Source organism: Lynx canadensis, chromosome E3, assembly GCF_007474595.2.
Source record: "Lynx canadensis isolate LIC74 chromosome E3, mLynCan4.pri.v2, whole genome shotgun sequence".
NCBI classification, from domain to species: Eukaryota; Metazoa; Chordata; class Mammalia; order Carnivora; family Felidae; genus Lynx; species Lynx canadensis.
This window is the reverse complement of record NC_044318.1, coordinates 16,791,581-16,804,981: the sequence shown is the minus strand read 5'-3', so window position 1 is coordinate 16,804,981 and position 13,401 is coordinate 16,791,581. Positions and strand designations below refer to the sequence as shown.

At 40.4% G+C, this 13,401-nt stretch overlaps 1 protein-coding gene across 1 annotated transcript in view; it reads left to right on the top strand.

Moving 5' to 3' along the window:
- DNAH3 (dynein axonemal heavy chain 3) overlaps positions 1-13,401 on the top strand; it is a 166,877-nt gene that overhangs the window by 116,998 nt on the left and 36,478 nt on the right. The window contains 8 exon segments of the mRNA XM_032591638.1: positions 426-720; positions 2,736-2,915; positions 7,123-7,246; positions 7,337-7,493; positions 7,724-7,867; positions 8,819-9,485; positions 10,729-10,894; positions 12,858-13,074. Of these exon segments, the coding sequence (XP_032447529.1) occupies positions 426-720; positions 2,736-2,915; positions 7,123-7,246; positions 7,337-7,493; positions 7,724-7,867; positions 8,819-9,485; positions 10,729-10,894; positions 12,858-13,074 (1,950 nt within the window).

Sequence of the window (13,401 nt, the reverse complement as noted above, 5' to 3'; positions counted from 1 at the left end):
AATTGGTGTTTATTCCTTGATAGTTCAGTGGTTAAGAATATAGACTTTGGAATCAGACAAGCTAGAATTCAAGTCCTTGTATTTCTACTTACTTGTTGCATTACTTGGGCAAGTTGCCCAAGTTGGACCTTGGGCAAGGTCCAAAAAGGTCTGGACCTCAGTTTCCTCACCTACAAAACAGTGCCAATAATGCCCATTTTGACATGTATGATCTCATTTTAATCCTCAAAGCATGTCAGGGAACTGGATGCCATTATTATCGCATTTAAAAGGTGAAGAAACAGAGGCCCTTGGCGAGGTTAAATACTCACTTGAAGTCATAAAGGTAGTAAGGGATGGAGCTGAATGGATAAGTAAGTATCCTGAATGCCAAACCCAGCATCTTTGGCCCAGTAATAAGACTGTTCCATATCTTTGCGGTACAGGTCTCAGAACTCATCATCTCCACAATGGAGACAGCCAGGCAGTCTTTCTTCTTGAAAACATACCTGGACCATGAAATTCCAGTGATATTTGTGGGTCCCACAGGCACTGGCAAATCAGCCATTACCAACAATTTCCTTCTCCACCTTCCCAAAAGCACCTACCTGCCCAACTGCATCAATTTCTCTGCCAGAACCTCAGCCAGTCAAACTCAAGATATCATCATGTCCAAGCTGGATCGACGACGGAAGGGTCTTTTTGGGCCTCCCATAGGGAAGAAAGCAGTGGTATTTGTGGGTAAGGCATTGGCCTGAATCTAAACATAACCAGATGCTTCTGTGCTGCAGCAAACCAGAACTTCCCTTTGTAGGGCCAATGTACAATTCTTTTACTCTCTCTGAGACATAATATATTTCTGGTTAATGTAGTGTTCCTTCCCTCCCTTTTTCTTCTCCATCCTTCTTTCTGTCCTTCTTTCCCTCCTTCCTCCCATTTTTATTCCTCCCCCTTCCCTCCCACTCTCCCATGTTTAATTTTGACTTTCCTTTCCTTCTTTCATTACCAAGTATTTGTTGATTAAGTGCTATATGTCATATTTTCAGTAAGTAAGTTGTAGTCCAGGCCTTTTTGCCCTGAGGTAACTTCCAAGTTTCTCCTGAGAGGAAGATGAGCCTTTGGATCAAGCAAGGTTACCTTGTAGTGAGAATTCGTTCCAGAAGGGTATTTACCCTCTTGGATCTCCAAAAGCAACACTCACTTTGTGATAAACTCCTTATTCCATTTTTTTTGTCAGATAAATGTTATCAGTATATGAAGAAACCTAATATTTGCTAAATAAGTATTTTGAAATAAACACATTGAATATCCCCAGGATTTTACCTGTTTACAAAGCACTTCTTCATTTATTTCGTTTGAGCCTATTATCCCTTTGAGGTTATTAACCATCACTATCATTTTACTAGTGAGATTGAGGCTCCAGAAGGTTAAATTCTCTGTCAGACATCTAGAAAATTCTGGAGCCATAACCCAAATCCAGATTTCTTGGTGCCAAATACATGATATTTTTCACTATCTTACTGCTAACTCATAAGGTTTTCATTTAGTAAAAGTAATGCCCTAGTCTTCTGGGTAATCTCATATCCTGTCCTTAAAATTCATGTATTGATAGTGAATATTGCATGTATTTATATCCTTACCCACTAACATTACCTTCTTAAAGGCAGAGATCCAATTTTGTTTTGTTTTCTTTTTCTTTTCTTCCTTTCCCCTTTCCTCCAGACTGTTCCCTCTTCCTATCTTTATGGTATATACAGAAACAATTTTTTAAATGTCTTAATGCTAGTTTATTTTTGAGAGAGAGACAGAGAGTAAGTGGGGGAGGGGCAGAAGGAGAGGGAGACACAGAATCTGAGGCAGGCTCCAGGCTCTGAGCTGTCAGCACAGAGCCGGATGTGGGGCTTGAACCCACAGACTGCAAGATTATGACCTGAACCGAAGTCCAACACTTAACTGACTGAGCCACCCAGACCCTCCTATCCAGAAACAATTTAAGCTTTGCAGCAAACAGATCTAGGTTCAAATCTCACTTTCTAACCCTAGGCATATTGTGACTTAACTTTTGTGACCCTCAGGTCCTCACCTCTAACATGAAGGTAATACTATCTTCCTTATAAAGTCATCATTTGGATTAGGTGAGATAGTGTGTATAAAACTACTAAAATGTTATGTGACATAAACTGGGCATTCAGTTAGTGTTCGTTAGAGAAAAATTAAAAGGCTTTCATTCTATTGAGTGTCTTCTATGTGCAGTGACTAGGTCACACAATATGCTTTTGAGGAAAATTAACCCCTGCCCTTGAGAAAGTCACTATCTTTTCTTGCCATTTTGGTTTTGCTCCTCAAAAACCCTTGCTTAAAACCTTTCTCCCATTGAGGTTCAATTGTTACCTGCCAGTAAAATTATACACACTGTTGGCTGGGAGTATGATTGTCTTCCTCACCATCATATCCCCAGAAATTAACAGTGTCTAACACATAGTAGACATTCAATATAGTGTGGTTGATGGAATGGGAAAAAATTAAATGCCTGTTTGTTGATGCCAATCCATGCATCCTTAATGTCACAATGGGCAAAGATCTCAATGAGGCAGGAGAGCCCAGAAATTTTCTTCCCATATGGTCAGTATGTCCACTGGCTGAGCTCTTCCTGGAGTGGAGAGGGGACAACTAGTGGAGAGGGGACTCCTCTCCCATGGAGGGAATAGTTACCTGTTGTCTCCCCTAGACTTAGAATGTGTGGCTTCTTTCCCCAGATGACCTCAACATGCCAGCCAAAGAAGTGTATGGGGCCCAGCCCCCCATTGAGCTCTTGAGGCAGTGGATTGACCACGGTTACTGGTTTGACAAGAAGGACACAAACAGGCTGGACTTCGTGGATGTGCTGCTTGTGACTGCCATGGGCCCCCCTGGGGGAGGAAGGAATGACATTACTGGTACGTGACAAAGAAACTTCATTCCTCTTCATCCTCCAGCAGAACCAGACCACCTTCATGGATGGAGAGTTGGTACAGGACACTCTGTCCTGATGGAAGGTAGAGAAAAGTATGTTTAGGCTACAGCCAGAGGGGGTTGGGCTAGCTCCAGGGAGTGGAATTTGAAGTCTTCATGTTGGAAGTTGTGTGAAATAGGACATGAATGTGGAAAGAGAATGTGAAAGTCTTTGGCTAGGCCCTGGAGAAACAGAGAGTCTCCTGTGAAAAGGAGAGTTCAGTGTGGCCAGCGTGGGTGCCAGGAGGGAGACTAGATCAGAGGTTCAACCAGGGGTGGTAAAAGATTCACCTGTTGTGTTTGTTACAATTCTTCAGATTGCCGGAGATAGAACAACTAACCCAAAGTGACCTAAGCAAAATAATAATAAACAAACAAACAAAACAAGTAAGAGTTCCTCCCATCATCCAACAGTTTAGGAATACATTTTGCTTCTGGTGTAACTGGATTCATCAAGGATCTGCATTTAATTCTGAGATATATCCTTGCTTAAGAATCTTAATACCATTTCCAGACTTAAGATTCTTTGACCTTGCTCTCCCCTCTGGCATTTAGCTTTCTCATCTGTAAAATTTTCCATAAGGAAAATGGACAGGATAATCGTATTTGGCACATTGTGTACCTAAGAATACAGACTCAAAAATGACCACTACCAAGACATGCACTAGTAAAATTGCTGGACTTTATAGAAAAGGAAAAATTCTTTTGGACATCTAGGCACAAAAGAGCACGTGACTTAAAAGAAAAATAAAATTAGATCATCTTAAAACTATTCTACCACAATGCTTTATGCCACAAGAAAATGAAATAACATTTTTAAGATACTCAAGGAAATAAAATGAGAGGCAAGGATTTTATAGCCAGCAAAGCTGACCTTGACATATAAAAGGAAAACTGTTATCAGCATGCAAGAACTCAGACTTATTTCCACAGGCACTTTCTTGGGAACCTACTAGAAAATGAGTTTCACACGATCAAAATGACTGAAAATAAATAGATATCACAACTGGTCATAAGATTTAAATATATGGTTATTTGTTGGACTAAGACTACATGGGAGAGATTATAATATGTAAAGGCTGTAACACCCAGTGTTGTAGACACAGAACAATTGAAAATGGAGGGGGGATGAGGATAACAAATACAAAAAGTTTCAAATCGTTTTCAGTTATCATAATTGGTAGTGAGTATATTCTTATTCTGAGAGATTTGCATAGAGTAGGATTATACAAATGAGTTATTGTGGAATTTTCTATTTTATTTTTTTAAGTAAATTTATTTTCTTTGAGAGAGAGAGAGCACAAGCAAGGGAGGAGCAGAGAGAAGGAGAGACAGAATCCCAAGCAGGCTCCATGTAATCAGCACAAAGCCCAAGGTGGGGCTCAAACTCACAAACTGTGAGATCATGACCTGAGCCAAGATCAAGAGTTGGATGCTTAACGAACTGTGCTACCCAGGCACCCAGGAATTTTTTATTTCTACTGACCCTTGTGTCCTTGAGAATCAGAAGTGTCAGTATGAAATACCAAGATGTAATATAGATGAAATTAAGTGAAAACCCTGTAGTCCTAAATTAGAAATATCAGTAGTAATAACTCATGATGTCCATTGATGTACTAGGTCTAGGAAATAATAGCCAACTCGCTAACAATGAGCATGCCTACCACCCAGATTGTTTTGAAATCCAGCTTCCTGCTGAAAGAAACCAGAGCTTCTTGAGAAATGGCTGATTGCATATCTGGGGCAGAAAATACAAAATGAGCTTGTAACTTCTTGATATACCAGATAACGAGAAAGCTCTCAAAGTTTAAACGGTCGTGTCAAAAGGACTCAATTGTCAACATAAGCAGGCTCTCACTGGCCAAAGATGGGAAAATTTGAGCTTCAACAATGATAGCAATTTTAATGGATTGAAATTTATCAAAATATATTTCAATCCACAAGTCTATAATAAAAATGATAATTGGCCATTTTCACGGGATGGTAAGGAACCAATTTATTATCTTAAAAACTGATAAATAAATGGAAGTAATCAAACATTTATCTTGACTTTCTTATATGAAATGTACCACAGTATGAGCAAATCCTAGATGAGGGAAGTATCTCTTTACAAAAATATTCCAACTAATAAATGAAAAAGAAATGATAGAATCAGAGTATCACCATTTTACAATCCCCAATAAATTAATAGATCTAGCCAATTGAGCATCAGCAGCTACCATCATCACAAAAGGAGAGACATCATGTCTCTGATGAAAGCATATACCACCACCTACCATCTGGTCAGAGATGTAATCTGAATCTGATCAAGTCTTTGGATCCAGCTGCAAATTAGTATGAAATACAAAGGACAGAGGAACAGAATTAACTCACCATGAGTATACAGTCAGCAAAATCCTGACTGTGAAGCTACACATCAAACAGCCCTCATACTCATCTGGCAAAAAGATGAAAGAAATATAAGGGGAATCTATGGATTAAAAGAGATTTATCAGACATAATCAAGTTTTTTTTTTAATTGGGAAGATTAAACTGTGCTGTGTAGAAATGAACACTTGGGTGATAAAAGACATAAATCAAGACAGCAAAGCAAATTACTATAAAAGTCAAGATAGTAATCTTTGGAAAGAGACAGAAAGCTAAGATTGAGATGGGATATGCAGAGGGGCACCTGTGGAAGGTAAGCAAAGCTTTGTTTTTTGACTTGGATGGTAGATGTATGAGTATTGATCTTATGATGATCCACTAAACTTTATATTTGTTTTTGTATGGTTTTCTGTATCTGTGTTTTATTTTGTATAATCAACTGCTTTTTTAAAAAAGACATGCAGGCAAATTTAGAGAAATGAAAAATAGGCTATTCATTGCCAAGGACTCCAAGGAAATGGGGAGTGACTGCTAATGGTTACAAGATTTCTTTTTGAGGTGATTAAAATGTTCTGAAATTGATTGTGGTATTGGTTGCACAACTATAATACTAAGAAATGATTGAATTGTATACGTAGTTGAATTGGATAGTATGTAAATTATATCTCAATAAAGCTGATATATAGACATAAATATATAGATATCTAACATTAGACAGGCATAATATAGATAGATATGTAAGGATACCACATTGATAGTGGTTAATTGGGGAAAGAATGGAGGTAAGCCAAAGATGATGCTCACTTTCTATAAAAGTATTTCTGAATTGACTATTTTACAATGATCACATGTTGCCTTCACTTTTTTTTTTAATTTTTTTTTTAATTTTTTTTTTAATTTTTTTTTCTTTCAACGTTTTTGTTTTTTTTTTATTTATTTTTGGGACAGAGAGAGACAGAGCATGAAAGGGGGAGGGGCAGAGAGAGAGGGAGACACAGAATCGGAAACAGGCTCCAGGCTCCGAGCCATCAGCCCAGAGCCTGACGCGGGGCTCGAACTCACGGACCGCGAGATCGTGACCTGGCTGAAGTCGGACGCTTAACCGACTGCACCACCCAGGCGCCCCTGTTGCCTTCACTTTTAAAAGCAATCGTGATACTGGAGAGTGTAATGCTAAGTGAAATAAGCCATACAGAGAAAGACAGATACCATATGGTTTCACTCTTATGTGGATCCTGAGAAACTTAACAGGAACCCATGGGGGAGGGGAAGGAAAAAAAAAAAAGAGGTTAGAGTGGGAGAGAGCCAAAGCATAAGAGACTGTTAAAAACTGAGAACAAACTGAGGGTTGATGGGGGGTGGGAGGGAGGGGAGGGTGGGTGATGGGTATTGAGGAGGGCACCTTTTGGGATGAGCACTGGGTGTTGTATGGAAACCAATTTGTCAATAAATTTCATAAAAAATAAAAAAAAATAAAAAAAAAAAGCAATCGTGAACATTAGTGCTGTTAATAGAATTTCTGCAATCATGGAGATGTTCTGTATTTGCATTGTGCAATACAACAGCCACTAGCCACATGTTAGAAATGTGGCTAGTGAGGCTAAGGAAATTATTTTTTAATGTTATTTAATATTAATATTAATTAAGTTTAAATAGCCACACGTGGTTAGAGGTTACCATATTGGACAACACAGCTCTAGAACATGAAGTCAGAAGAAAACCTACTCTTCCATATCCCAGGATCACAAGGCCCAGGAGGTAGGTGTGAGTCTGTGTGTTTTCCAGGACGATTCACTCGCCATCTGAATATTGTTTCCATCAACGCCTTTGAGGATGACATTTTAACCAAGATTTTCAGTTCAATTGCAGACTGGCACTTTGGGAAAGGGTTTGACGTGATGTTCTTAAGGTAAGAGATTCCTGTGTCTTCCACAATATTGGCCTGGGATCCTCAGTTTTAGCCCCTCTTTGATGGATTTGCCTTCCCCTTCCTCCTAAGGTATGGAAAGATGCTGGTACAAGCTACTATGACAATTTATAAAGCTGCGGTGGAGAATTTCTTGCCAACTCCCTCTAAGTCACATTACGTCTTTAACCTGCGGGACTTTTCACGGGTTATCCAAGGGGTACTGCTCTGCCCTCACACCCACCTGCAGGTCAGACACTATCATTTCTCTTATCCAGTTCATTCAGCAATATCCTTGGCTACATGGAATCAATAGTGATAATAGTAATTGCTAACTTTTATTAAGCTTTTATTTATGCTAGGCATTGTGCTAAGTATTTTATAAGCATTATCTTGTTTAATACTCAGTCCACCCCAGGATTTAGAAACTAAGAACTACCACCTCAGGTACCACTCAAATAATTAACTCTGGATTTTCAGGATATAGAAAAATTTATCCGGCTTTGGATTCATGAGGTTTATCGGGTCTTCTATGACCGTCTGATCGACGATGAGGACAGACAGGTCTTCTTCAACATGGTGAAGGAAACCACATCCAACTGCTTCAAGCAGACTGTGGAGAAGGTAAGCCAGACCCTCTGAGCATTTGGCCTCAGAAATGGCCCCAAATATTTGACTATGTTAGTCTCAGATTTCAGGTTTCCTTCCTCATGGAGACTCAGCCCTGCTCTCTGAATCTCAGGAGATGGGATTGAGTCAACTAGTCACCTGATTTGGTGATATTATATTTGGCCCAATTTTGCTTCACTTCCCTGATAACATATACGTTTGGATCCATTCAAAGTGGTTTATGATCTGATGTAGTTGTTTATAATTAACTTAAAATACATTTTTAAGGTTAATTAATTTGTGAGTTGAGAAATGAACCGTGAAATTTTTATGGTTTGATCAACATCCTACTTGATCTTCAGGTAGAAGACTATCGTAGTTTCCCATTTGTAAATATTTTCTCTTTTCCCTTTTGATGTAAGAAAAGTTGTTTTTAAGCCTATGTGTTTACATAGTCTAGTTTTACCTCTATTTTTAAGAAGCTGTGATTTCTCCACAGAAAAATTGTGAGTGTTTCATGTTGTATCTAGAGGCCAAGTGCTGTAGCACTGTCAGGTTCTAATATCAGGAAGAGAAAGCACCTAGAACATTCCCACTCTAGCCACAGAGTGGGGATCAGGGGTAGCACCTGTACCTCTCTTTGGTGAAGGAGCAAGTTTATTGAAAAAATGGTGCCATCCTTCAACTACCACTGGGATCTCACAATGTGACCACCAACATTTTAGCCATTTGGCAAACAGATTGACTCTCACTTTCATGCTTTTTTCTCTAATGTCCTTTCATTAAAGTCTTTACAACCAGCAGATCCATCTATTATGTTTTTAAAAAACTATTAAAGAATGCTGACTTTGGAGAATATGCTCAGAGGAACCACTCATATCTCTTGTTCCCTCCCTCTGTACCTCACACCGTCATCTTGGTTGGGCCACTGGCTGAATGCCTGGCTGAGATTTACCTTTCCCACAGGTCCTTATTCACCTGTCACCCACTGGAAAGATTGTCGATGATAATATCCGTAGCCTCTTCTTTGGAGATTTCTTTAAGCCAGAAAGTGACCCAAAAATCTATGATGAGATCACTGACTTGAAACAGCTCACGGTGGTCATGGAGTACTACCTAGAAGAGTTCAACAACATCAGCAAGGCCCCCATGTCCTTGGTCATGTTCAGGTTTGCCATTGAGCACATCTCCAGGATCTGTAGGGTCCTGAAACAGGACAAAGGCCACTTGCTTCTGGTGGGCATTGGGGGCAGTGGGAGGCAGAGTGCCAGCAAACTGTCCACATTCATGAACTCATACGAGCTTTATCAGATCGAGATCACCAAGAACTACTCAACCCACGACTGGCGGGAGGACCTGAAGAAGATCATGCTGCAGGTCGGAGTGGCCACCAAAAGTACCGTATTCCTCTTTGCTGATAACCAGATCAAGGATGAATCATTCGTCGAGGACATCAACATGCTTCTGAACACAGGAGATGTGCCCAACATCTTCCCGGCTGACGAAAAGGCTGACCTTGTAGAGAAGATGCAAATGGCAGCTAGGACAGAAGGCGAGAAGATCGAAGTCACTCCTCTTTCGCTGTATAACTTCTTTATTGAGAGGGTGAAAAAGAACCTTCACATTGTCCTTGGTAAGAAGAAGTAAACTCACTTTGCCCTTTTCCTCGGGGTGTTTCGGGGTCTCCTGTGCCTAAATTTGGTCCTCTTACAGTGGTCTGAGGATTGATCCAGCCATGGCACTCACCCAGGGCTTTATGGCTGAATTTCTGTGGAAACTTACCCTTCCTTGAACAACTATTTTAAACCTGTTTCACTCTTCTCAATTCTCTGAATTCTTCTCTGAACCTTTTCCTTCCTTTTAGTGCATTACCCTGGTGGCCTCACATCTGGAGTTCTCTCTGTGAATGACATCCCCAATCTATCCAGAAACCGAGGCATTCTATTTAATACTTTTCTCTCGCGTTACCATGTCCTGTCAATTTTTACCTCCTTGGTCTCTCTCATATCCACCCATTTATCTCCATCTCCACTACGTTTGCACTAGCTAAACTGCCAGCATCTTGCCCAGCCTCATCTCTGCAACCTTCTAACTATTCTATGTGCACTCTTGTCCATTCCAAACCTTTCTATTCCACTGACCCAGAATGGGTTTTTTCCCATGTACTGCAAATATGAACATTGTGTACACACACACACACACACACACACACACACACACACATTAAAACACTTAAAATGCTTTCTATCAGGATAAACACCAAAATTCCTAATCTATGGATTTATAAGGCTACCTGCCATACTGTCCCCTGTATCCTTTCCACTCTCCTCTCAAACCAAGCTCCCCCTTCTCTCTCTGTTCTTCACCTACAATGACCTCCTCACACTTCCCACCTGTGCATCATGCTTCCTCCTACCACACTGAAACCAAATAAAAAATGAATGGAATTTATCCAAAATTTGTGCTTGGATGGAGATGGGGTCAGAAACAAGCCGATGGCCCCACTCAACTTCCGTAAATAACTGTGTATGGGTCATCCATGATTCCCTTATATCTGAGTCAGCACAAATAGAGAAAGAGGATCAAAGGGCATAAACCATGCTGGCTAAGTGATGCAAAAGATCTGGAAAGGAGAACAATAGGTATGGGCGGCCAGTCAGAAGTCTATTATAATATACTAAATTCCCATCACAAAGTTGCATGGAAGTATCCGATGATTCTGCTGTGCTTCTTCTCAGGCACTCATTGTGACTATTCCCATTATACCCCTGGAATACCAACAGGAAACCAACCCCTTACCCACCAGAATCCTTGGAAAAACCTGCCTGCCTCTTTGCCTTGGAGGAAGGAAACTAACCAAGTCTGCTTTTCATTAGCCATGAGCCCAATTGGGGACGCCTTCCGGAACCGCCTGCGGATGTTCCCTTCACTGATCAATTGTTGTACGATTGATTGGTTCCAGTCCTGGCCCACAGATGCCCTGGAGTTGGTAGCCAACAAATTTCTGGAAGATGTGGAGCTTGATGACAATATTCGGATAGAGTAAGCATTAGCTGCATTTTAGTACCCCAACCAAATATTCCAAATTGAAAATCCAGATATTGGCTGTATTGTTACTATTGTTTTACGATTTCTTGATTTATATATAGAAAATCCCATTTAGGGGCCCCTGTGTGGCTCAGTTGGCTGGGCATCCAACTCTTGAATTTGGCTTAGGTTATGATCCCAGGGTTGTAGGATTGAGCCCTACTTTGGGCTCCATGCTGAGCGTGGAGCCTGCTTAAGATTCTCTCTCTCTCCCTCTCCCCTACTCTTTCTCCCTCTCTCTCTAAAAATTAAAAATTAAAAAAAAAAGATTTAAAAAGAGAAAATCACATTTATTTAGATATTTAATAAAACACCTTTGCTGAAAAAGAATGAAATTTCATTGTTCAGAATTGTCCTGGGGATGCACTGTTGTCATAGCTATGAGAACCTTGCTCTAATCATATAGCTATTTCAATCATTTTAGAGCATGCATTCTCGGTAGGGATGACATTGCTACCAAGGGGATGAAAACCGGTTGTTTTGAGAGTGAAAAAAACTTACTCTTTTATGTATAAAGTACAGATATACAAAAAACAACCCCAAAATGCCCTTAATTTTGGCTAGAGTAAGGGAAGAGATGAGAATGTTGTCCGCCTGGGTGCCCCATATGAAGGCAGTAGTCACATTATCTGCCTTGTCTGACTCTATATCCTTAGTGCCTAGCAGGTTCCTGGTACATAGTAATTCAATGGCTATTTAGTAAATGAATGAATGGAAAATGAAAAAGTAGGTAGGGGTCAGAGTATTGATGCCTATAAATTCCTCCTTAAGAACTTTGAACTTTATTCTCTAGGCCACAAGACCCTTAACTTGGGTCCATGGGCTCAGGGATAGAATTCAGAGGGTCAGTTAATGTGAATGGAGAAAAAGTATATGTTCATTTTCATTGACATCCAACTGGTATTTTGCATTTCCTTAAATGATGAATGTAGGCAGTAAACCCCAGTAGGATTAGCAGGACTTGTTACCAATCGGAGTCCCAGTTGTGTGTGTGTGTTTTAAATAACACATTCAGTCTTTACAGATGCATTAGTGTATCATTTCCTTCAAAGTTGTGGTAGTTTTCAGACCTGTTGCCTCATCTTATTATTTAATGCAGAGTCAGCAAGCCATGATCCACTGACCAAGTCCAGTCTACAGCCTGTTTTTATAAATCAAGTTTTGTTGGAATTCAGCCATGCCATTTTTTTCCCCACACAACAGCAGCAGTAGTGGTAACTACCACTACTCAACCATGTGACCCGTTGATTTTTACTATTTGGCCCTTTCCAGAAAAAGTTTGCTGACCGCTGATATATCGCAAATTTGTTTTTTTAAATATTTTGAAAATGGGGGCGTCTGGGTGGCTCAATTGGTTAAACGTCTGACTTCGGCTCAGGTCATGATCTCATGCTTTGTGAGTTTGAGCCCCTCATCAGGCTCTGTGCTGACAGCTCAGAGCCTGGAGCCTGCTTCAGATTCTGTGTCTCCCTCTCTTTCTGCCCCTACCCCACTCATGCTCTGTCTCTCTCTCTCAAAACTGAAAAACGGTAAAAAAAAAAATCAATATTTTGATAATGATTTGAACATAATTGGTTCCTTTTGTAATTTTATGTATTTTTTTATGATTTTGAGACTATCATTCTACAAAATCCAGAGGCTTCACCAGACTACCTAAGATTAAGAACTCTTACTCAAAGCTCTGGTGATTCCCGAAAGTGACCAGAAATAGAAATTACTTGCTCGAAAATCATTCTAGTAGGAATATGTATCTCTCCAAACCTTCTTGCAGCTCTGTTGGCCTGTCTCTGAGAATTTGGGACTCTAGCAGGTGAAAGTCAGTGTGTACCTTCTCACATCCTCACATCTGTAGCCAAAGCTGTGGTAGGTCTCTCTAGAGGACGTTGGGCCTACCTAACCATCCTCATGTCCTTGGTAGGGTCATCTCCATGTGCAAATATTTCCAGGAAAGTGTGAAGGACCTGTCACTTGATTACTATAACACACTTCGCAGACACAACTACGTCACTCCCACTTCCTACCTTGAACTGATCCTAACCTTCAAGACGCTCCTGAACACCAAGAGACACGAGGTTGAGATGATGAGGAACCGTTACCTGACAGGTCTGCAGAAACTAGAATTTGCATCTTCACAGGTGAGCACTGCCAAAGTAGGAGACAAAGAGGTCCAGGCTTAGGTGGGTACAGTGAGGCACTTGTTCAGGTGCAGAATTCAGGAGGTCACTACATAAGGACAGCATCTGCACCTCTTCTTGTAGAGCTTTACCTTGCTTGCCTCAGCCTAAACCCAGCCCTCGGAGATTCTGTCTTTCTTTAAGATCTTGATATCTTGTTCATCATGGATGAACCCTGAATGCATTATTTCACCCCTTGGAGCCTCAGTTTGATCTGAGGGGGGATAATAGTTTTTACATCATAGGGCTATTACAAAGGTTAAATGGGCTAACACAAGTGCAGCCTAT